A 25,233-nucleotide genomic window follows, 5' to 3' on the forward strand; every position below is an offset into this window, starting at 1 on the left:
TTGGCTGAAAGCTACATGGTAAAAGTGGAAAGCCTTACATCGTAGTACCCTCTACCAGGGTGGCAGATATTATAGGCAAATTTCAAAGAGGCAGAGAATCAAATGACTGTCTATTTATCTAATGACACATCTGTGAATATCTTGTGAAAAATCAACCTGTGGCCCTGGTAGAGGGAAACATCGTAGCCAACATGTGAAAAGGATAGTGAACATAATTCACGTACGTCTCCCTATTTTCTTTGTTGGCTGTGGGTTATCCCGTAGTAGTAGAATAGTCACTAAGGAAATGCCATGCACATATTTACTATCTACTGGGGTATATCTATCTATCAGTGCCAGTCACCTGTATTCTATAAGTATTAATCACTTAATGGGTTTGTAGCGTGCGTGCAAGTGTGCGTGCGTGTGTGTGAATGTGTGTGTGTGTGTGAATGTGTGCGTGCGTGTGTGTGAATGTGCGTGCGTGTGTGTGAATGTGTGTGTGTGTGTGTGTGTGTGTGCGTGCGTCATTTATTACCTCTGAGATTTACTTCAAAATTGATAAAAGGGGTCTTATGAAAAGAAGCGAAAAATAGAGGATAATACAGTTAATGATTGTTCTGGAATCTCAACAGTGTTTTAGTACAAGGCTTTAACCTAGGCGAAAGGAAAACCTTTTCTGAAAAACATTTTGCGAGTCTAAGATTCAATTGTTTGTTGCACGTTTTGCCTTTGATAGCCAGCGTTTTTTCTGAAAAGCCATTGACACTACACAGTTAATCTAGCGACCTCGTTATCAAGTTGTTATGGACAACCTCGAAGACCATTAGTCCCATTAATGGTGTAATTCACTTAGCTCAGGAAGCATCTTAGAAACCACAGACTACGGCCCAGGTGTATCGACCATCAGTGTATCGTGTTCCAACTTGAAAATTCTTTAGAAACATCTCCTTAACAAAGAGGGTAAGATGCATTTTGTCTCGACACGTAATAAAAATGCAATTTTAGTCATTTCATTCGTTAATAGAATTTATTGTGCTATTAAATCAGGCTACCTATACTGTTGCAGTAGGTTGATCTCGTCTGGAAATCTTTCAAACACTTAAGACCTGATCATCATGGATGCAAATATCGACTTTATGTGCATTTGCAATGCCATTACGAAGATAGCTTTTCGGATGTTTTTGGTAATGATTAACAATCGAGTTGCTATGACGAGAATGGAACGTTCCTTTGTCTTAATGTCTATTTACAGACACTTCACAATTTTAAATTCGCCACGTGACAATGTTTTGTACTAGATAAATCTAAACTAATGCCCCCTGGAAATTATTCTGCCTGCGTTAGTAGAAGTCCACTTCGATTTTGCAGCTTTGCAAAGGTTTTTCAGAGGATGAAAAAGCACGTTTACTACGCAATGGAGTACGCGATTTTGATCGCTCTTTTACTGCTATCTGCAGAGACTGTACATTGTGATGAAAAATCGTGTGGGTATATGAAAAAACCAGCCCAATCCAGCAACGGAAATATTCTGCTCAATTCCGAAATTCAGTCATTCAAAGTTCTTGATGTCTTTAGCTGCGTGAAAAGGTGTCTGCACGAAGCTGCTTGCAAGTCAATCAACTACCGGACATCGGTCAGTGTGGGGAGTGACCAGAACTGCGTCTTAAACTACCGCACCATGGAGGAGGCTGGGAGCGGCCAGGTGGCACAGCAAACTGGATTTGTTCATTATGAAAAGGTGAGAAAAATGCAATTTTTCAGTTTCTCTTGGAACCGGTAATTTCTGTGAACCTGTTGGTATATCAAATGTGCTTTTGCTTATATCTGTTTGTGTAATCTACTCATAGCTGTAGCTTTTTGTTGAATATCTTAATGATAATAATCATTGCCCGTAATGAAACTCTCCTGCTTAAAATTGTATTTTTAAATCATAAGTTTCTTGTGAAATTAGTTTTGTATCCACTGGAACTTAGAAATAATACTTGGTCTTATTTATGCAAATTCCAAAACACCCGATATGTGTTGCAATGTTGCTTATGAAGGAAGAAACATAATTATGACTTAATTTCGAATTCTGTCTGGGTAAGTTTTTCAGTAAACTCAGCTTTTTTAATACATACTCGAGTGAACTATTAGTTCCACTATAAATGGGCTTCTTTCATTACGTTTTGAGAAAAGCTGAAAAGGCCATAGAAACCACAAAGTTATGTAATTCAGCATTTGGTCAATATGGAGTTGGAAGGAAATGCGTTAATGGGGAAATCTTCTATAAACCACGAGCACGTAAACTAGGTATCTTTATTATGATGTGCGGTCAATCATATTTTTGTTTCAGTTTGTCTCACGTAGGCCATAATGACCAAGAGGATGGCAGTGCATTACAGACTGAATGATCTTGTTAAAAAGGAGCAGCACCGCATTCTTTGAAGCAAAATCAGCTGAATTGCAACTTATTTACTTATATTTCATTGATTTTCAGGACAAGTGTGGCATCCTTGGACAGAAACGTGAGTAAAATTTCAATACCTTGCACTTAATGCTCAATGTAAACATAACGTTATATTTATTAATAAATGCATTCATTCAAACCAATGACAATGCGCTCGAAAATCTTTAACTTCCTTCAGAAAGAGTCAAATTTATTTCAATTTCTTGCCTTAATGTTTAAACAATGAATGAATTGTAAAAGAAATAAACTATATTATTGTTTTTTGATGATAATCGATCATTATACCAGCTCCACTCAGATGAAAAAATAAAACAAACAACTATGAATACGAAAAATAAATAAAACGTCACGTAAAGATATGATAAGACATCCGAATATTCACATGCAATGAAATTAGATATAAAAGTGGTAGGTGGGTAAAGATTTCTTGCCTATAGACTCGGAACAATAAATTTCTTTTGCGAGAGGAACGTTCTAATTCGTTGACATTCAATTCTTCGTCACTGACGCTCATGTCCCTGGTGCCGATCGCAACGTCGGATCATGGCACAATTACCTTTTAAGATAAGATTTTTCCCTTGTTATACCTTGGTAGCTAAGCGACCTCTTTTGTCTTTGTTGTGCAAGTTAGGCCCTATTATAGTTTATGTTGGTATAATTGTGAATAATATACATGGAAGTGGCAATCAGTCATGACGTGAGCAATAGACCGACCGGTTTTTTGTTCCTGATGACGCAGGTTTACAAAAATGCGTGAAATGCCTGAAAACATTTTATAAATCGTCGTTGTTTTACCAATCAAGCTTTTTTTCTTTAATATTATGTTCAAGCGGTTTCGCCTATAGAGTACCAAATCATCAGGTAATCCAGATACCTTCACGAGCTTGGCATTTTTAAATTTGCTTGTTACTAGTTTATCCTATTTACGTTAACAATCTTTATAGTACGGTGGCCATATAAGAATTAAAAATTAAAAGGCCTGTTGAGAGATGATTCTAATTAACACATTCAGAGTTCTGTAAAAATTAGATCAGCTATTATGTAAAATTCTTTAAAAGAGAAAATGTCACCTCTCACTATCGACTATGCCAAAATCGGCGTTGTCTAAATAAAGGATGAATGCGACTCCAATTCAAATGTATTTCTGTGAGATGTTTGATTCTGTCCTGTAGATCTCACCTCGCGATTTAGGCCTAACGATTTTACAAAAAGATTGGTCATTTTCATTTATGGCAAAGATTACAAATTTAGAAAAACAAAATAACTTTTTTTATAAAGCATACTGCGGACCAATACCCAGGGTGGCCAACGCCGAAGTCCATGTAACTGTAAACCAGACCGATACCCAAGTGGTATATACCTGTTCGGCGGGAACTTTGCTACAGGGCAACGCCACGATAAGGTGTCGGTATGTAGACTGGGCGTGGGAGACACCGCCTCAGTGTATAGGTGAATATAAGTCCACAATGTTGAACGAGCGGTTCATTTTGATTATTTTACTTCAAAGAAATGGCACAGAATATGTATACAATGTCCGTGCAAACATTTACTAGAAGTGATATGAACACCTTACTTGGTGATGAAATACATGTACTTATATATATATATAGGCCCCTATATCAAGTTCATATGTATAAGAGTATGATGTCAACAAGTTTTAGATCCCATGTAATCACATTATATTTTTTTAAATTTGCTTTGTTCTATTGATTGAAAATAAGATAAATCATTACACTAGATACACAAGGCCAGATGACAACTACACAAGCCCAGGAGACAACAGCGCAAGAAGAGCTGACAACGACACATGCCCAGGCGACAACGACACATGCCCAGGCGACAACAACACAAGCCCAGCTGACAACCACACAAGCCCGGGCGACAACAACACAAGACGACCAGCTGACAACTACACGATCCCAAACGACAACGGAAGCCCAGCCAACAACAGTGGAAGACCAAACGACAACGGAAGCCCAGCCAACAACAACAGAAGCCCAGCCAAAAACAACAACAGAAGCCCAGCCAACAACAACACAAGCCCAGCCAACAACAACAACACAAGCCCAGCCAACAACAACACAAGCCCAGCCAACAACAACTGAACCCCAGACAAGCACCGCAGACAGTCCGACAACAACAGAAGGTTAATACTGTAATAATAGGGCAGTAAACTGGGGTGGGGTTGGGGCAGGGAAAAGACATTTTTGACAAATATGTTTGACTTTTATAAAGCATAAGCTTGTTCCTTTTTGCAGTCCATCAGATATCCCTTACTGTTCCTTCATGTGGATGACTAACACAGTGGTTGCAAATAGCCTGCTTGCATGTATTGTAATCCTCGACGTGCTAAACCAATAATAATAATAATAACAAATGAAAATTAGCAAACACAAGCCGAAAATCTTTCATACCGTTAGCTTACGGCCAACCTGAACGTAAGCCTTCATCAGTCTGATGTGAGATGTTGTTACTCAATGATCGCTAGGCGGTAAAGCGGCCTCTAGCGAATGCCAGGTAGATCGACCCCCCCCCCCCCCCCTTCCTATTCATGGGTGACTGGTGACGGCTGATGTTGATAGCCTCTCGTATCTTACGTGGGATGTCAGATGACTCAGATAACAACATCTCACATCAGTCTGATGAAGGCGAGTATGGGCGAGTTATGGAATCAAGACGCTTGCGCTCGGTCGCAATGCGCGATGCTTTCGAGTTACGGAGCCCAGGTTGGCCGTAAAGATTTTCGCTTTGAGTTTGATTTTCGCTTTGAGTTTATCATGCAACTACCAAGCTAATGATCAATTTTGCTCAATAATAATAATAATAATAATAATAATAATTTTAAAAAAGGAGGAAGAAGGGAGGGTCTTCATAATATTTCCCCTTTGAAATTGGCAGTGTGCCATCGAGTAACAGTTCTTCTTCCATTTCAAACGACGCATCACGGCTGTTTGTCGTTCATTCACACCTTTACCATTCCAGTGGACTGTGGTCTACCTCCTGTAGTGCCAAACGCTGTATCTAGTGTGACAGGAACCGGAACTGGCGCGCAAGCCGTGTATGTTTGCAACGCTGGATATGCACTTAATTCCACAAACGCCGTGGCCTGTTTGGCTGAAGGGAAATGGGACGCTACGCCGGCGTGTTTAGGTAAGGCATTTATTGAAGTTAACCTGATGTATCCTTGCTATATATATATATATATATATATATATATATATATATATATATATATATATAAAGTTGTTTGCTTTTTTTATTGCAAACCAATATAGAAAATCGTACGGAAAATCGTATGCATTTCATACTACGGCGCCCGTGGCAAATGTAATCTAGGCTTTACCTAGTCTTAAATGCCACACACTGCACATGTTCCATTCGGTACCATTTACGCGAGCAAAATCCTGCTCGTGGAATCAATTCGTTGCATACTCTTCTCCTTTAGTTTTTCAACGAACAGAACAGTACCATAATGATGTATGTGTGTAACAAAAGAGGCAATTTAATAATTAAAAAGGTTTAAACGGTCAAATTTCAGATATAGACGAGTGTTCGGCAAATACAGACGGTTGCGAACACAACTGTACGAACTCCGTGGGTAGTTACACGTGTTCTTGCAATGCTGGATATTCTCTGGCCGTGGACAACCATTCATGTCAAGGTAAGAAACAAAATGGCAATTACAAATAGGCATCTTTTTTTTTTTTTTTTTTTTTTTTTTTTTTTTTTTGCTTCATAAGATTTAAAAATTTTAATTTGGTCGACCAAAAATGAGATTTATTTCCAACTATCAAATCCCATCTACACATATACTGCATACCAATAAATATCCCCTGGATATCAGGGTGCAAGGTCCCCAACGCCACGTGAACGTCGATATTATGGATGGTCTACATGTAAGACGCATTAGGCCTTTGAAAAGAAATGATGATAATGACAAAATTTTAAAAAATACTGTAAATTTCAAAAATATTCTTTTCTTAACCCTCAAGTGACCATATGGGGTCATTTACGACCCCAGCCATATGATTTAATGTGCCATCTCTTTATTTTTTTATCTGAATTTGTCTGAGTTTGTCAGTCTACGGATCCTACGCACTTCCACAGTTTTTTTGCGGGGATCAACCAATTAGTGTGGCGTATACATCACAAACTCTTGTGGTGTCATTTATGACCCCAAAGATAAGCGTTAGTTTTTAAACATTGTTTTTTTTTAATTTTACTCAAATGTCCCACTTCTTATATTGTATTGCACTGAATCATGTGCTTCATACAAACAGCCGGTGTGCCCAGAACATAGTCACAAAAAAGTGGTTTAAGAAGATTTTACTTGAAATGTTACTAATAGTGCATCGCTGAATCTAGCAAGTCAGCTAAAATTTTATTTTTATTGATGTTAGCAGGATGCTAGTTCAACATAAGTCATTTTTTTTACTCAAATTTATTTCCTATGATGTACATTTTTATTTAGTGTGGCAAAAAAAGAGAAATATTTTTGCAAGTGGAAACTGACAAGGACTGTCTACATAATTAAGTTATGTTGTTCTGAATATCTTTGTTTGGTTATTTCTTGCAATAAAAGTATTATTACCAAATACTTATTACATTAGATCATTATAAAAGACCTTTCTTAAATGCTGGGAATAGTATAAGTGTGATAAGCCCCCAACCAGCCTTTTATAATAAGGATCCCTGCACAGAACACAATGGGGTCGTAGATGACCCCACTTGGTCATTTCAGTCAGTAAAATAGTTTGGTCACTTGAGGGTTAATCTCCCTGACCAAATTTATTTATGTTTCTACATCTCTCGACCCGTTTTCGAGTTCTAAATTTCTATTTTACCGTTACGAGCACAGCTGTAGTTCGTCAGTTGCTATTGCCATTACGAGGGTGACACAAACATGTGAATCACGGAACTGAAAGACGGATTTATATTTGTGAACGACTTTTGGTGTACAGTGTTGAAAATGCCCAGAAAATTAATCTTTAACGATATAAGTCAGACGTGTATTGTGTGCCTGTAAATATTGACGCGTGGTTTGTGGAATATACCCTGAAGGGGTTTGTAATTACCAAAGCCTTTCTTTTGATGAACGTCTCTTTTTGGTTGTTTGTTTAACGAGATTAGGAAAATAATTTCAACGACGAGAAAAAAAATCACTAAAAAGAACATATTCTGGAATCAATTTCCTTTTTCAGATCTAAACGAATGTAGCTTGACTACAGACGGCTGTGATCACATGTGCAACAATACGGTCGGAAGTTTTACTTGTTCCTGTAACACAGGGTACACCTTGCAAGGGGATGGTAAATCGTGCCAGGGTAAATTGATTTTATTTTGTGATATGTGTGCACGTGGGGTACATTTAAGTACGACTTACGTAAACGTCACAATTAATCAAATCCCATCTACACATATACCGCATACCAGTATATGATTGGTCCAGTTCCATGAAAATTCACCCAAAATTAGCCTTGGAAATTTTAGGATGTAGCGATCCCAATCTTTCTTCTGTCCTACCTAAGTTACTTCTTTTATTTTATTTCTTTTATCCTAATTAGATATAGACGAGTGTTCTGCAAATACAGACGGCTGCGAACACAACTGTACCAACACTGAGGGTAGTTACACGTGTTCTTGTAATGCTGGATATTCTCTGGCCGTAGACAACCATTCGTGTCAAGGTACGGTAAAACCTTGCCTGGCAATTTTGTGGCGTATGTTGCTCTTTGAATAGAATATATACTTATATATTATTTGTATGCCCCCTTTCTTCGTCAGTTCAACAGCGCTGTTATGTAGCGTGAAAGTCCTTAAAGTACACAAAATCTTGTAGAGCAAAATAAATAGATAAAATTAATAAAAATTAATAAAAATTTCAGATATTAATGAGTGCAATTCGAATACACATGGATGTGAACAAGTGTGCAGTAATCACGGAGGGGGATATAGCTGTGCGTGTAACTCCGGATACCAGCTACAAGTTGACGGCTACAGTTGCCAAGGTATTTCTATTTTAACACCTATTTTAATTCTGTTGTAATTTTAATTAATTCTGTTTTAATTCTTAAAAGAATTCAGCATTGTTAAAATTTGACGTGAAAAGTCTATAGCCTAGGATCCGATCGCTTTCTTATATACACAAACACATGCACAGACTTCAACATTTACCTAATAATGTAAATGCTTTTTGCCTTGATAAATGATGTTTAGCAGGGATTTTTGTATGAGCGTTGTCTGTACATAGTGTGTACTTTCTTTTCAGATATAAACGAATGTAACTTGACTACAGACGGCTGCGATCACATGTGCAACAATACAGTCGGAAATTTTACTTGTTCCTGTAACACAGGGTACACCTTGCAAGGGGATGGTAAATCGTGCCAGGGTACGTTAAAAATTCTCCAAGATATGATATACCATACAAAATAAATAAATAAATAAAAATAAATAAACTCATGACTACGATTTTAGTTCCTGTCTCCTAATGGGGGTGAGACTGGTGAATTATTGGCTATACGAAAAATTGTATCTCATGTACCTCTTTGCTTTTATTTGAATAGGTTATACCTTGTTGGGTAGTTTTTTTTTCTCGAAGTTTCCAGTTTTTAGCTGTATAAAAATCAAACATAATTTTTACATGTATTGTGTCACTGTACCTATTTGAATTGTTTGTTGCAGTTATCAATACATTTTATATAATTTATCATTAAACAGAAAGCTTCACTGGCTATGAAAATTAATTCATCGTTGTTTGCGTGATTGAGGCATTATCTATGTCGTTGATATATCGTGTTCACTCATCCTTTGCTTACAGTGCGGACATCTCCTCCAGTTTTGCAGTTTACGAACCAAGAAATACTATGTTCTGATCTTTCTGCGATAGTTAGTAGCAGCGACATGGGGGCGTGGCTCAAAGACACGTACGTTGAAAGTACAAGCACTAAAGTGTGGGTCCTCAAAAAAGCTCACGACGCAAAAGACCTATACGAGTATCTCACTGAGGCCGCCATGGCCAATGCCAACTCGTACGATTCTGAGACAACCCTCAACACACACTGTGACGGAACCGGTCATGTCGTTTACAATGGTTCTATTTATTGTGATAGTCATGACAATAACAATGCAGAAATCATCAAAATTCGAATAGCTGACAACACCCTTATTGTGAACGTTGCTCTCCCTGCAGGGGCCGGGGCGCACGACGAATATTCCTACTCGGGAATATCCAACACCGACACCGATTTCGCCGTGGATGAGTTTGGCATGTGGGCGCTGTACCAGACGGACAGTAACGGGATGAAATTAAGTGAAGTGGACCTCTCTGATCTCTCCTTGTCAAATACGCATACCATATCAGTAACAACCCGGGGGTCCATCGGGGAATCGTTCATGTACAAGGGCGCGCTCTATACGATCGAGTCCAACGAACAATCGCCCACCATGAACGTGAAGTACGTGTACGACACCCTGACGCAGCAGGAGCACACGTGGTCCAACGCCATGAGTGTCCCAAATGCTGGATCGAAGGTGGTCATGTTAGATTATAATCCCAGAGATCAGAAACTGTACATGATGGTCGATAGTGGGAGTGTGTTACAAGCTGTAAGGTACAGCGTCAGCGAGACGTGACCGAGATATGACAACGCTCGAATCTGAAAACTATATGAAATCCTAGTCCACCATAACGCAAAAATAATAATTGGGCCGATCAAAACCGGTTTAGTATTTTAAAACTAAGAAGAATCAGCACATGTGAATTGTAATAGTTGTACTGTACAGATTTGGATTTTTGAAGTGTGGTATTTCGCGTTACAGGTGTAGGTGATTTTCATATTCAATAACTGAACAAAGGGACATAAGAGCGTGCGTTGTAGAACCCATCTAGATACCAGATTCGACATAAAAATACGAGTGCATGGTGTTTTATGCGTGTTAATGATGTATATTGTTTTGGCAAGAATTCGAGAATAAGAATCAATTAGGCCTAAATGTTTTGCTTATCAAGCACAGTAAGGTGATCGACAGATGCAGGGAGAGCAAATTAATTTGTTTTGAGCATGCTTTGTGGATAAATGAAAATGTACAGGAACCGCACCAAGTGACGTCAGTGCGGTCTGTAAATGTCAGATTGACATTGGACAGTGTTTGTGTCATAAGACCCATAAGTTTGGAACAAAAGAACGTTCATAGCAGTGCCCACTACATTTCAATGAGACTTTAAGTCAATAATAATAGAATTTCAAATGAGAAGGATGGAAGTTTTTCCATCAAACGCGAAAGTGTGGTCTCGTCTCTCTCTGTGCCCCCCCCCCCCCCCCAATGCTTCAATTTATTATAAATGCCATTTTAATAAAACCAACAACGTAGCGGTTCCATGAAATGAACAATGCTGTTTTCATAGTTAAAAACCATTTATTTTGATTGTACATTGTATAGAATGAGGTTTCACAGTCTATGGACCCTTGGTATATGTGAATGAGTTCTACATGTAATAACTATGGTTTTGGGAGGCACATAGTTTTAACACATTCTAATTCTACTGATGGTCCCTTCATAATTTTGGCACAACCTCCACACTAACTGAAATAAGGCAATGTATACGAATATATAAATTTCTTGGGTTGTGCAAAGTCAAGGCCCCTCTGTTAGAAAGTTGGAATGAGTAGAAAAAACAATGAAGTGACCTATCAATCAGTGTAAAATAATAATAATAATCCGCCTGGTATGTGCTGGAAGCAAAATCTGGTGTGATAATTCTATTATGCTACTGATGGCTAAAAATTTACTGAGGTTATGATAAAAACAGGTGTGCAAAGCATGTTTTTAATCCTAATACATACTATGACCTGTGCAGATCAAGCAAACAGTTCAGACATAATTTCATGTGTGATTTTACACGTTGGGCCCTAGTATACAAGCATGTTATCCTGTACTGTGAATATTTTCTTTTAAATTGTGAAAATCATTCTTGTGCCTTGAAGGTACATGTATATTGTAAGCAATATAACTGTTTGCAAGCATCACCCTTAAACCTTCAAATAATATATAATCTAAGTTTCTCTCTCTTTTACCTCGATTTCTTCAGCTATATATATACACAACCTATAATTTCATTCAATTCTTAATCTCACAGCCAGTCAGAGGGAACAAAATGCTGGTTCAGGTATTTACCACCAGATTTCAGATATGTTATCAAAAAATCCAATCGAGACATTCACAACCAATATGGGAAATGTTCTTATAATTCATAATGATCATCACACTTTTTAAAATGATACTTGAGGGCCTGTATCTTCTTTGAATGTCTCACTCCACTGGTCAGATGCTAGCTAACCATTCCTGCTTCTTTCAATATTGTATATGATATATATATAATAGTATAATAGAGTACAACATTATAATGTATGTTTTATACTTCTTGGTGTATACTGGACGGCATGCATTCTGTGCATACAACTGAGATTATCAGACTTATTTGTATATAATACAATTCATATAAAAATACATATGAAGCTGGATTTCAATATAATGCTAGATTTGCAACTAACATATTGGGAATCTAGAGAAGCAGCCCAATAAAAGATTACGTGTTTGCCTTAATAATTCATAGCAATTGAATATAATTATATCTTGAATTGAAAATAAAGAAATCCTATACTCACCTGATGATTCTCATTTTTTCATATTATAAAACTGACATAAAGTGTCCAATTCAAATTTGAACATCAATGACAACAGTTTAATTTATGAATGCAATGTCTCCACTTGTGACTTGAGCAATGCGCACAAACTAAGTACTTCTACAGCAAATATTGAGTATCAGACGTGCCCAGTTTGCAAAAATAATGTTTCTGAGCAATGGACATTCACCGATGCCACTTCAATCAAAAGTTGCTATTCAGTGGTTCTGTGGGTCATCTTAAAAACATGATAATATGATAGTCTGGCTGAAAATAGTCACCCTATCACCATCCACTTGCTTGAAATAATGATATATAGTCAATTATTTATATGAAATTCTTTGAATGGGCACATTGGTCCTTAGAATGGCAAACATTTCTTTTTGAACTAGGGGAGAGACGTATGCAGCAATCCCCTGTGGGGCCAAAGGAATGTTGCTGAGGCATTTAATACATCTGCATATTTATACTTTATCCACAAGTAGCAGCACCTTCCACCAAAAGCGCACTTTATCAAGGATTAAACTGGCATCTGGACTGTCAGCTTTGAACATGATCTATCAGAAGCAGCTTTTATTACACACAATTTGCAGTGGCGCTGAAACTGCACATTGCTGCAGTTGCAGAGAGCTGTCACATCTACAGCATTCTCTCTGACAGTAGCACATCTACAGCATTCTCTCTGACAGGTAGCACATCTACAATAATGTACACTTGAAATTGTTTTTCTTTCCTTGCGTGCGTCTTTTTGAAGGATGAAGAGTGATTGTCCCCCCATCTTTCTCTTTTTCACTATTTTTCCCATTTGTTGTGGAATTTGTTTGTGTTGTAAAGAAACCTGTGAAAATGAAAATTTGATAATAGAATTTCACAAATAATTGTGCCACCAATAAGTAAATAAAAAGACTAAGAGATAAAAAGTGCAGTTATCAAAGTAATACAAACCTGAAATGGCTAATGCTACCAAATTCCAAACAACTGAAATCAATATGATAAATAATTTCACAGAAAGCGGCTTCTTATGTTAAAATGAAGAAAATAACGAATTGTGTAAACTTCACATATCATTCATTGATTTTCATAGGTTACAAATAATATTTATAGCACACAAAAGGATCAATGAGGAGGGTGTTTGATCTCAATAACCAGTGTAGAACTCACTTGGCCCTCCTATTTTTTGTGGACTAATCTCCTCTTCTACAACTGTGTTGATTTCTTGCAGGTACTTTTCTGCTAGGTATTTAAAAACTGAAAACAACCAAACAAATAATAATATTTGGATTACAATTTAAAAACTGATAAACAGAAATGTGAATGCACTTAACCTGCAAAATATCTGGAGTCCAATTTGTATGTTCTCATTTCTGCTTTACAATTCTTGGTGCTGTATTTCCATAGCTAGTAAAGGTTCTGTGGTAAAATTAAATTGTTATAAATTACTTGATTAATACTGTCTAATTTTCCTTTCATCAACAAACAGAATTCCCAGAATTGTCAACAAGACCTTAACTGGCATCGACTGAAAATAAGCAACAAGAAAAAAACTTTAGGTAGTGTCAGGTAAAGCTGTTAGCAATCCATAAGTGGGCGTTGAACAAACTCCTTGTACAGGATACACTGTGAGCATATGCAAACAACCCTCTAAGTGCTGCAATGCATAATTCATTAGCTTTCAGATTCAACAAATAACAAGGTGATTTGAACTCTTAAATGGGAGCAGATGTTGCCATTGCAAAGATATTCTCTCTTATTACATCCAATGCATTACGCTTCAGAGTTCATAATAGCTTAAGAGTTTATATCAATAAAAAGGAGTCTAACCTTCATCCACATTGACATTATCCTTCACCGACGTCCTGTAAAATCGTAGTTTTAATTGTTTGGCTAGCTCTTCTCCTTCCTCTCTGGAAGCATATACAGCACAGTATTTGAACAAGAAGTATTGGAGCTTCTCAAGCGTGTAACTTGAATACAGCTACATTAAACCAACTACATGGTTTTAAAATTGAACTTATACACTAATAAATTAATTGGATAAAGTAATAGCATTTTCTTGAACAACCAAAATCAACTAGATACCACATGTTTTTAGTATCAAATATAAAACCTGACAAATTAGCTGCTGATAGAAAGCCTTATAATGCTTTAATTTTAGTAGCATTTCAGTTATTAGTAGATTTAGTGTAGTATTAACAATAAATAAATAAATAAATAAATAAATAAACAAATAAATAAACAAATAAAAATTTGTAAATACTGAAGAACTTACTGTTGTACTACTGCTTCATCCTCTAAATCTATTTTATTCTGGACTAAAACCATTGCAAGTTCCCCTACTTCATCTTCCACCTAGAGGGAACAATGTATAGTGTTGTCACCTGTTTGTTATCTTTAGTTGGAACATCCATAATAATGCATTCTTTCTCAACATGTGAGACAAATGCATGCCTTTCAGCAAATATATCATACTGGATTTACAAGAAGGCTATTTGCTTTTCAATGCTACTTGTTTTGAGAAATACAGAGGAAAATTTGTAGTCATAAAACATTTGTTTATTCATGGAAAGCATCTCAAAATGAAAATCACATGGACAATGAACCACAGAAGATGCAAATGTCACTGAAAAATTCACAGTCCTTCATTTTCATATACATGTACATGTGAAGCTTCTTTTAATGCTTCCGGTAAATGCATTATTCCATTTAGTGCTGCTAACGTCAAAATCTGCTCATAAACAAGTAGGAAATAAGAAGCAGTGACAGACATGACAGGATGCTCCAGACTTCGGTCAAAATATGATGGTTTTAAATGCAACCAGGTTTGCTAGCTACTAAAATCAATTTTTTTTTCACTGACAAGTAACAAACATTTAGTCAGAGCTTTTAACAAAATCTCTGAACATTTATTGTGGATAAAACACTTAATCAGTCAGGGGTCTGGGTCTGCCTTAGGTCTCATCCGAATTTAATTTAAAATCACCTGATTCCATGAGAGAGAGAGAGAGAGAGAGAGAGAGAGAGAGAGAGAGAGAGAGAGAGAGAGAGAGAGAAACTCCTGTCTGCAGTAATGAAGGTTTGGCATCTTCAAAATCATACATCCTTGTATTGCAACAGTGAAAATGGATATTGAACCACACAAGAACCACTCACCTTTTTCTTCCAACTTTGTATTGCATCGAAAGAATCTCTGTCTGTACTTGAGAATGCTAGAACACATGCTTGTGCACCTAAACAATAAGACCAGACATTCGTTTTCATGCAACATGACAAGTTAGGGATATATTTTATTCAGAGGCACATTAAAGGCAATTGGTCCCTCATCATTTATACATCTAAATTAATTAACCATGTAACCAAACATGGAATTGCCCATTAAGGGATGCAGTTCACTGCCTGTATATTATTATAGCCTGCATTGCAGTCTGTATAGCCACCTGGGCTCGTTTCGAGGAGGAACCTTAGAGTGAAATTTGATCTAAATATTTTAACAAAAATTAAGTATGCTTTAAATTAAGTATGCTAAATCAGTAAATGAAAACCGATTAAATGAAATTGTTCTAAACCCATTGAAAACCCCTTTTTAAAGTTTGAGACCAAACTTAGGTCAACATTTATGACCAACATTTAGTTGAAAACACTTCTGTAAAACCAATCCCTGGTGCAAGGCAATCAACTTTGTGGATACTTTCCCTTTATCTATCATTTCCATCTTTGAACTCATTTATTTATTCTGATTCAGACATAAGGTTTTCTGATGCCTACAGTTCCTAGTGACTAGGAGGTGAAAAATTTAAGGTGTACACCATTATTATATAATGTGGTTTTAAAGATCACTTTCTCAGTTTCTTACCTCTGTAGTAAGCTTTTGTGATTGCATCAAACTCTTCTTGCCCAGCAGTATCCCACAACATTAACCGGACATCTTCACAGTTTATTCTGAAATATTTGTAAATGAAATTTCAACATTACAGAAGATGCTGGCAAATTCAGAAATTTGCTATTTAATATTTTTTGTAATAACATTCAAACAAATGCTGAAATTAAAATGCAGTGATCAGAAGTGATCTTATAGCAATAAAATGTATAGGAAAATATAAACATAAAACATTTTTCAAACCCCCCATTATTTTCAAAATATTTTTCATTGAAAAGCATTTTTAAGCAATAATTGCAAAAATTTATTTTGAATCAATATAAATGGTTAACTTTCTATTTTCCTTTTCTAGTTTTGAAAATAAACCATAGAGCTTCACAGACAATGAACTTAGCACAAAAAAATATAGGTACAAGTCAAGTTATGGTTTACTTAGAATATGAAATATGCTATTAAAGCAGCTCAATTTGTATTATCTGGAAATGAGGAAATCTGTGCAAGTCAGATAACTGTCAAAAGAAATGGAACTGAACTAAAACGGCTTCACATGGGTTGACTTGATTTGATTTCTGCTCATAACTAAGACAGGGAAATAGAAAAGAAGCTTTACAATAACAATGATGACGCATTGTGTCCAGACAGTTGATTGTTGGGCATCACTACGAAACAATCTATCTGATATTTATAACTGCATTTCTGGAATTGCACTTTTCTGGTTTTAGAAAAATAGCTAGAAAAGATTCCACCTTAAAATTTGAAGCAAAATCATTCCTCGCTTTGTGAGGATTTAACATGCTTGGAGTGAGTTAAAAATCTGGTATACAAATTGATATGGACTTCACAGTGGCTTTCAAGCCTGGCAGCTTTAGATTGAGCTTTGAAGTCAACAGGTCAAATAACTCTGCCCAACAAACAAACCCCTATTGGAGTCAAACTTCAAGGGCATTGGGTCCAATAATAAGGTTAATGTTGCACCTATCAATCAAAACCAAAATTTTATCATAAACACAATGTTAATGGGTTTTTAATGACAAGCATGTATGGTAAAATGACAACCTTGCTATGTTATTTGATAAAGGGATCATACCCAAACAAACCATGGCCATGGAATCTAAAATGTGAAGATTTCTGAAAAGCAGTTTTACACTCTAAACTAAAAAACCTCTGCCATTTTATTAAATAATAATTAGGGGGGATTTTCTCATCACTTTGAATACTACGTTGAGTGGAAAACCTCTACCAACAGAGAAAAGAATGGCATACTTTAATCTAACAGCAGCAATATTAAGATCTGTTTCCATGCTTTAAACATACAACAAAGTTCAAACTCATTCGTGGCCAATTTGATCTCTCATGCAGTCCTTTCAGTTTAAGTGGCCTCTCGGACGGGTAGCTAGGGGCAAGGCTATTGACACAGGAGTTCTCCACTTCTTTATGAATCCCTTACAGGGACTCTCACGTCTTAAGTGCACTAACACATGTGGACACCCCTGACTTAGGGTTCTTAGGGGATGAAAGAGCAAAAAGAGGAAAGGTGTGTATAAGTGTTGCAAATGTTTTTCAACTTATTATGCAGTTCATAAATATATTTGGGGTTAATCCACCTTGAAGCGGTGCTGAGTTTATACACCTTTCAAACACCATTCACAAAGCTAATGAGTCAATACAGGTATTCTCCCCCCTCTGACCAAATGTCGTTTCTACACCTCTACACAGCTTATGACTACATCGATAATCAATTCATTTTTGAGGTTCATTAGATGAGTATAGAAAAAGAGACAATAAACCACCGCTGATTCTGAAAATCAATGATACCCCTATTCAAGTTCCTCAATCAGCTTAAATTACAGGAGCCTAATAATGTGTGAATTTCTTTGATTTCCAGAGGCAGAGGGAGCTGCAGAGGTCACTTCCTGCACTACTCTACTGAACATTATCCCCAAGTTATTTAAGGAGAGAGTGACAGCCCAAGGGAAGCAGCAGTAAAGTGCCTATCACATACACAATATGAATGCTTTACAGTGGCAGAGTCATGTAGGATTGTATACAAATGGGTATCCGTAACACATGAAAATCTACACGTAATGGTATCAAATACCAGACTTGGGCTGGAACTGGGTTTTTGGCAATTAAGTTGAGAATTATAAAACATATGTAACATAACTCTTAGGGTATAAAAAAAAGGAAAGAACCGCAAGTATGCTGAAATTGTCTTGTGGCTTTAACAATTTGTCATGAAACTTCTGGTTTTAAGGTTACATGAGTATGTAGCAAGAGGGCGTGCAGTTGTGTTTTTTAGGTCAACTCTCTGAACGGTGCTGCATACAAATCAACAAGAAATGTATCACAGATTGTGATCTCTTTACAACATGATGCATTCTTCATAAAAAAAACTCTTACCAAATGATTTAAGGAAATTGTGCTCTTGAGTTTTTTATTAAAACCAAAAGGCACTTACATCTCTTTAAGCTCTTCAAATTTTAGACATACAACTGATAAGTACTTCAGTTTGGAATCTTTTAAAAGATTAATATATAGTCTAGATTATAATTTATTATTACTAGTAAGCTGCCACCATAGTAATCATAACCATCTATACTATTTTATATTGTGGTAACATTAAACCATCATAAATCAACTTAAATAAAAAATGTGCTTACTCTATCTGCCTTTCTAAGAAATCCACGCCTATCGTTTTCTTGTAATCCTTGGTAAATATTCCTTTGCAATATCTCTGAATCATGCTGGACTTTCCCACTGCTCCATTGCCCACCACCACCACTTTAATGGCAGTCTCGATCTCTTCCTCTCTCATAGTGCGGACTGGGGAAGTCTGTTCTAACACATTGGGGCTGCTCTCCTGGCTTCCCTCAGTGCTGTACTAATGCTGCACCAGCTCTCTCTCTCTCTCTCTCTCTCAAGCAATATCCGGCCCTGTGGGAAGTCTACTGGAAATAGAAAAGAAAGGGATTTAATGTCTGAAATGGATTTTATACGTCTCTTTAATCAACTGTATTCTATGCTTAATGCACACCAATCTCATGCCTTTTTTTCAAGATATCTCTTTCTTTTGTTTGTGTCTATGCAAGTAAATTGTACTGATAAGTACTGGGGGCTTGTACTGATGTGCTTCCATGTCTCGATTAGATAGAAACATTATAGTGATATGTTTGTCATTTAAGATAAGTTAATCAACATATGAATTATTTTAACATATAAATACAATGCAGTTAACCACCAATCTAAAGTAAAAACCAAGCAAGCCACTTGACTGGTTCAGGCAAGCTAACACAAGATAAAACAGATTAGTGAACATACTGAGACGAAGAATGTGATACAAAAATTTGGCATGATTAATACAAAAGGAATGTTTCATCATAGAGGAAAGGGTCATTTTTCATTTTTATCTTTTTATTTTTTAATTTTATTTCATCCAATACTGCATAAGTTATCTCCTTAAATCAATATTACAAATTTTTAGGGTGTAGCATTTTATCGGCACCTGTTAGCATCATAAACTGCCATACTGAAAATTCACACACCTAAGACTGTATAACTTAAAAGTCATCAAAAAATAACAAGTTAAAACTCCCTCATCTCTATAAAAGTAAAAGCTTTGCACTAGATGGTTTTCTATTAAATCAACCAATTAAATAGGTGTTTAAGATGCATTCAACAGTTTGTTTTGCCAGTGCTGCCCCAGTGTATAGAAGAAATGGTGCATGATTCATGAATAATAAAATGAGCAGCAGTATGGAAGTGATCTTGCCATGAAATGTTTGAATAACAGCATTCCTCACTTTTCTTCTCTTGTGCCTGTACCGCCTGCTCCATTGTCGCAAATCAAGAACAAGTCAGGTGTGTGAGATTTACAGATCTATAGCCCTGACCCTGAGCTCCAAAGCACCAGGGGCCCAGGTTCATTAACTACTTTAGCCTAAACATTGGTCTTAACTGCAAATTACAAGGTTTCCCCTAGAAAGTCGCCCAGTCGTCACTTGGCCAGCCATTAGCCTCAAAGTACTGCCTACATTTCAAAAGACAGCTGGATTACAAAATTATTGTGTCATTTGGTTGGGTTTGCTTGATTTGGACTCTCTGTAAATCGATGACCAAATTATAAATTCACATTTTAAACCCCCTGCACCCCAAAGCCTGGGGAGACCCCTGCTGCAAAGCCAAAAATTTAACACCCCATTTCCATAGATTTTTAGATCGATCTATCCCTGTGGGGAGTCTCACTAGATTTCTGTCAGCTTGGCCAGCTTAAGCGTTTGTCCCGCCTACTAAAAGCTGTAAAGGGGTAATTAACTATGGTGCCCGCTCGGCTGACTACAATTTAGCGTGAACCCCCAGGGAGTTAGGTCCATCTAAATCTTAATCTTTAGATTGATCTAAATCTCTGGGAAAGCACCCTTAGTCTTCTTTGGCCCAAAATAAATCAGTAGTTATCTGTTTTATAACAAGAAAGTCTGTAAATAGTTAATATTTTGGACTAAAATCTTTTAGTGGATTTGTGTTGAACTTTTCATTTTATAGTTAATGAGCAAAAAGTGACTGAAGGTTTGGAAAAATTCACTGCAAAAAAAAAAAAAAAAAAAAAAAAAAAAAATTCAAGCAATTTAGTTGCTATCCCTTTCTTATGCTCTCAATGTCCTTGAAACCAAACTGAAACAAAAAAGAGTCTTTTCTTCTGGCAGTATTATAAATAATATGTAACATATAACCTTTTCTAAGCTTCAATCTCCTTACCTCAGTGGGTATGCACCTTTCAAAAAATAGCAGTGTTCTGCAACCTTGACTTTAAATATGTGACAAGACCCCCTGGATTGAAAAGATTCCTGGATTAAGTTACTCCACACATTGTTCTATTCAACATGATGCCGTAAAAACTAAGTTTACAGTGAGACTGCATTTACGACTTCTTTTGCTCAATGTTTGAACTTACCAACCTGTCTCATGTCTCAGACAGAGGGCCTATATGTGGCCTGGCCAAGTCTTTTTAGCCATAAGTAACAGGCCCGTAGCCAGCAGTTCCAAAAGGGGGGTTCTTTTTCTGAAAAAGTGGACCTTTTTCCATAAAAACATCATGTACCTAGATCAAATTTTTCCCAGAGTGGACCTTTTCCCAGCAAAAGGGGTGGTTCTTTTGAACCCGCCGAACCCCCCCTGGCTACAGGCCTGAGTAATAAGTAAATCTAAATCTTCGGGGGTTGTAGGCTTGTATTTCTAAATCTTATTTCCTTTTTTCATATTTTTTAATTTTTATTTTTGCAAAGCGTAAACAGTCCACTGCCCTGATATGGTGGCATTACATAAAAGAAAACAGTAACTGCATGGCAAGCAGTCAGTCATAGACTGGTCAATACAAAATAGCCGAAGGCAACCTGCATGGCTTCTCATATTGTATAGCTGTAGAGCAGAGCATAAAATTACAGTGAAGCTATTGAAACTTGATCTGCCTGATAGCACTAACTACTGTTACCCTACTGCTCTTGCACTATGAAGGCATATTTCATGCCATGTCATATATAAAGCTCTGTGACAAATATCTAACCAGCACCATGAACAATCAGATGTGGGTATGTTTTACCATAATAGATGAAATTGCCTGACAACAATAAACTGTGTATGTTTTTGTAGTACATAACTCATGAATTATGTTCTGTGATCTGGAATCAATATATCTTATCTCATGGGCCTGTGAACCACCTACTTCTATGGCAAATATGCAGTTTTCATCAGAACTTATTCATTTGCAATCTCCTTTTTATTTAAGAACTCAACTGTATAAATCTAGCAGAGAAAAAATAAGGTTGAGAAGAAAGGTTTTAGGTAATGGGTTTTTTAACCCCTGTACAAAAATGGTCAGTTTTACACTAGTACGTGTACAAATTGAGGTACAAACTGTTTTGTCAACTGCATTCTGTCAGAGCACCATATGGAAGACTGTCTGCAGGCACAGCTGGTGATGTACAAGACCACCCATGCAATGAAGAAAATCATTATCATCTCTATTTTTTCTAAATCTTTCTATCTAACCTACCTACCTTTATCCGTTTGTCTACCTGTTGATTTCCTTTATTTTTTGTATGCTCTATTTAGTAACATAAGCTTATTGAATTTATAACTATTTTGTTAAAACAGCAAAGTTTACATGCAAAGAGAACACCATATAGCTACTCAAAGGTTTTCAGTTCAGCAAAAAAAAAAAAAAAAGAAGCCTTGGGAGAAATTACGACACTTAATACCACAAATCATAATGCTCACATAATTAACCACGGTTTTAATCCACCATTAACGAGCAGATTATATCATTTATGAATTTATGAGTTCATGAAGTGGTTTCATTTAATCTCACCATTACAACAATGACATCTTTAAAAACGCAATAAAATACTTTACATACATTACCTTAAAAGGAACTTTAATAAGAAGAGAAGCTATTTCCAAATTTCTAGTATATTACTAAGTGGTAACCTTTGTTTCAGTAATGCTATTTCCCTCTTACCATTTGGTCAAGGCTCCATATAGTATAACCCAACTTGTCATAGCAGAGAGTTGTAGACAATTTTTAATTTGAAAAAAAGAAATGAGGTTTCAGCCATCAGTTACACGAAGCATGCTATCTGCAGTACAATCATGTCATCATACTATCAAATTTATACAAAAATCATAAAAATGTGTGCACATGTGTAATAATACAGGGTGTTTCTGGAATAACAACATAATCTAAAATATCACAGATGCTTCATTTAAAAACAGCTGTCATAGCACTATAGGTTATAAAGGCAATCAAGTTTTTAACCTTCAATGTCAACTAGAAAATGATAAAGTGCACAAGCAACTGTTTCAGAGATTGAGACCACATAGGATTAATGTTTCAGAGATTTAGACCACATAATGGATTAATTTCATGTTTTGATGTGTGCCACCCAACAATGTAAACTAAGTGTCATTTTTGTCATTTAAATACAATGTTTCACAGCTACTGCTTTCAATATTGGCACAATATAATGCCTGTTTCTTCTAAACACATCTAACAATACTACTTATAGGATGTAAGTGTGATTCCACACCATCCAAGTCAAACAGAAGAAATAATATACACACCTGAAGAGGTGAGTGTGTACTTTCATCATGAAAAAGTCCAAACTCAATATTACTGTTACAAACTTCAATTTTTATAGTAGAGAATACTGAATTATACACATGCGCTATCTTTTTGGCAAATCTCTTAATACCTCTAGGCCAGTAGCCAGGAGGGGGTTGGGGGTTCAAAAGAATCCCACTTTTTGCTGGAGAAAGGTTCCCTTTAGGTAAAATTTTATCTAGGCACACAAAGCTTTCATGGTAAAAGGTCCACTTTTTCAGAAAAAGAACCCCCCTTTTGAAATTGCTGGCTACGGGCCTGACCTCAGACATATATATGCTACACATTCTAGACTACGGTAGTTTTTCATACCATTTACTGACAAATATGTTTAAATAGTGAAACTGCAACATAGTAGCTTATATCTGGCTTTGAGCTTCAACACTAATTTTGCAATCAACACCAACCTAGTGAGCTCACAAAAAAAAATTTTAGCAGAAGACTTACAAAAACATGAATTGTACCTTTTGTTTCTATTGATAATCATCAATCTAATTGCCAGTCCCACCCATCTTTATGCATGCCAACTGGCATTAGACATACCCATAAACATGCCAGATTATCTGAAAGCCTGAGGCATAGCTACAGAGACTTTTTTCAATCCATGCAATGTCTATGTCAGAATTCAATCGGTGAGTATATTGGGAAAGGGTAGATTCTCTAAGTATCAAAGAGTCGGGTTCTGTCAGTGATTACCTTTCTGTGCCAGTGGTAGACAACTTCTACTGTGAAGTGCTTTTGTTAATATTACAAAATACAAAATAAAATGAGATACAAAATAGACTTTCAAGTGGAAGAGAAAACAATGAATACTGATCAAAAACTGCTTTGAATAAACAGACAATGGGGACGACACACTAAGCATATGCCACTGTTTTGAGAAAGTATAAAAAAGACTGATGATTTAAACCGAATATTTTTGTCATAATTTGCTATCCATGTACTGAAGCATGATAGAATTTTAAAATTCTTACAAATGGCAACAATGAAACCCATTTACCAACACCTTTAAGACTCCCAGAGACTGAGAGCAAATAATACAAATGTACAAAGCCACATTGTAACCTCAGTTAGTGTTGTTTATTAGTGTAATGCATGCCTAGAGGTATTTAGCTTCCACATATTAATAATAAGGTGTGACAGACATGGTGACACAAAAATAATGTCAACGAAATGCTTTCAGGCACCTCAGCAATGATAACTTCAAATAAGAAACCTCCTTCTATGTAGGGTCGTGAGTAAAACATTGCTAGATAATGTCAGTCAATTATGGTTCAGACCGTTCTACATGTTGTGTGGCTCCAATGCAAATAAACTTCAAGGGTGACAGGATATTTCATTTCTCCCTAGTGACAGGCATGATCTTATGTCAAGTAAAACACATAATAGCAATGATACGGGTTTTGATAGTCAATATGTGAAATTATCACGCAATGTACCGTCTGCATGCATTCTGTCAGTGTCGTTTATGATATCCTAATGAAAATAATAAATACTAATTTATCTGGACAGAGGTTTTACGTGTACTTCAATTAGTGTGGGCGCAAACATCCATTTATACACCCAAATAATTTAACTTAACTGTCTAACGCTAGTATAAAACGTATTAAGATACGTAAATGGATTGAACAGGGTTCAGATAACTACATCTAAACTGTGAAGAGTAACTGCCATTCATTCCCCACTTGAACCGATTTGGAAAAGCTTCTACTAGCAACCGATCTACTCACCGATTTTTCAATCTTCAAAGCCAATGAATGCTCATCGAAGGCAAAAAAGACCATGCGAAGAAAAGAACAGCGGTACTAATATGCACAGACTGACGTTTCACTTTTGCAAAACTAAAAAATTCCAACACAATCACTGAAAAGGCGTTCTCTAACTCTCAGGTGCCTAGGTCACGTGACTTATCAAATTCTTCTTACTTCATGTGATGTGTATCTTTGTAAAATAAATTATTTTCCAAAATTACAAATGATATAAATTTTTCATGAAATATGGACCAAGAAAGAATCCCTTTATAAGATTAAATTAGTCTTTATATTAAAGAGGAAATCTTTCTGCGTAACTGTATAACGCATGCGCAAGT

The 25,233-nt window shown here is 36.4% G+C and overlaps 2 protein-coding genes across 8 annotated transcripts; one reads left to right on the plus strand and one right to left on the minus strand.

The window, feature by feature from the left end:
- On the plus strand, positions 1-12,098 carry LOC106163529 (uncharacterized). 5 transcript variants are annotated; one of them, XM_087004369.1, is made up of 12 exons: positions 5-942; positions 1,351-1,720; positions 2,462-2,489; positions 3,710-3,880; positions 4,170-4,577; positions 5,414-5,581; positions 5,970-6,092; positions 7,633-7,755; positions 7,996-8,118; positions 8,317-8,439; positions 8,700-8,822; positions 9,252-12,098. In XM_087004369.1, exons 2-12 carry the CDS (start codon positions 1,373-1,375, stop codon positions 10,064-10,066), a joined length of 2,553 nt encoding a protein of 850 aa, XP_086860495.1. In that variant the 5' UTR covers positions 5-942; positions 1,351-1,372; the 3' UTR covers positions 10,067-12,098. The 5 variants fall into 5 exon arrangements, with proteins under 5 accessions (XP_086860506.1, XP_086860499.1, XP_086860495.1 ...); XM_087004363.1 differs by having other exon boundaries at positions 5-1,720; XM_087004373.1 differs by lacking the exon at positions 7,996-8,118 and having other exon boundaries at positions 2-1,720.
- Positions 10,830-25,066, minus strand: LOC106163570 (ras-related protein Rab-23). 3 transcript variants are annotated; one of them, XM_087004676.1, is made up of 9 exons: positions 24,875-25,066; positions 18,652-18,939; positions 15,968-16,053; positions 15,268-15,344; positions 14,387-14,466; positions 13,939-14,021; positions 13,279-13,365; positions 12,807-12,955; positions 10,830-12,776 (listed from the first exon to the last, which is right to left on the minus strand). In XM_087004676.1, the coding sequence occupies exons 2-8, from the start codon at positions 18,804-18,806 to the stop codon at positions 12,816-12,818; spliced, it is 708 nt and encodes a 235-aa protein (XP_086860802.1). In that variant the 5' UTR covers positions 18,807-18,939; positions 24,875-25,066; the 3' UTR covers positions 10,830-12,776; positions 12,807-12,815. The 3 variants fall into 3 exon arrangements, with proteins under 3 accessions (XP_086860802.1, XP_013396655.1, XP_013396656.1); XM_013541201.3 differs by having other exon boundaries at positions 10,830-12,955; XM_013541202.3 differs by having other exon boundaries at positions 10,830-12,955; positions 18,652-18,936; positions 24,875-25,059.
- Positions 25,067-25,233: the final 167 nt, after the last annotated feature.

The sequence above is a fragment of the Lingula anatina genome, chromosome 1 (assembly GCF_051362555.1).
Source record: "Lingula anatina isolate TDL-2025a chromosome 1, LinAna3.0, whole genome shotgun sequence".
In the NCBI taxonomy this organism is placed as follows: domain Eukaryota; kingdom Metazoa; phylum Brachiopoda; class Lingulata; order Lingulida; family Lingulidae; genus Lingula; species Lingula anatina.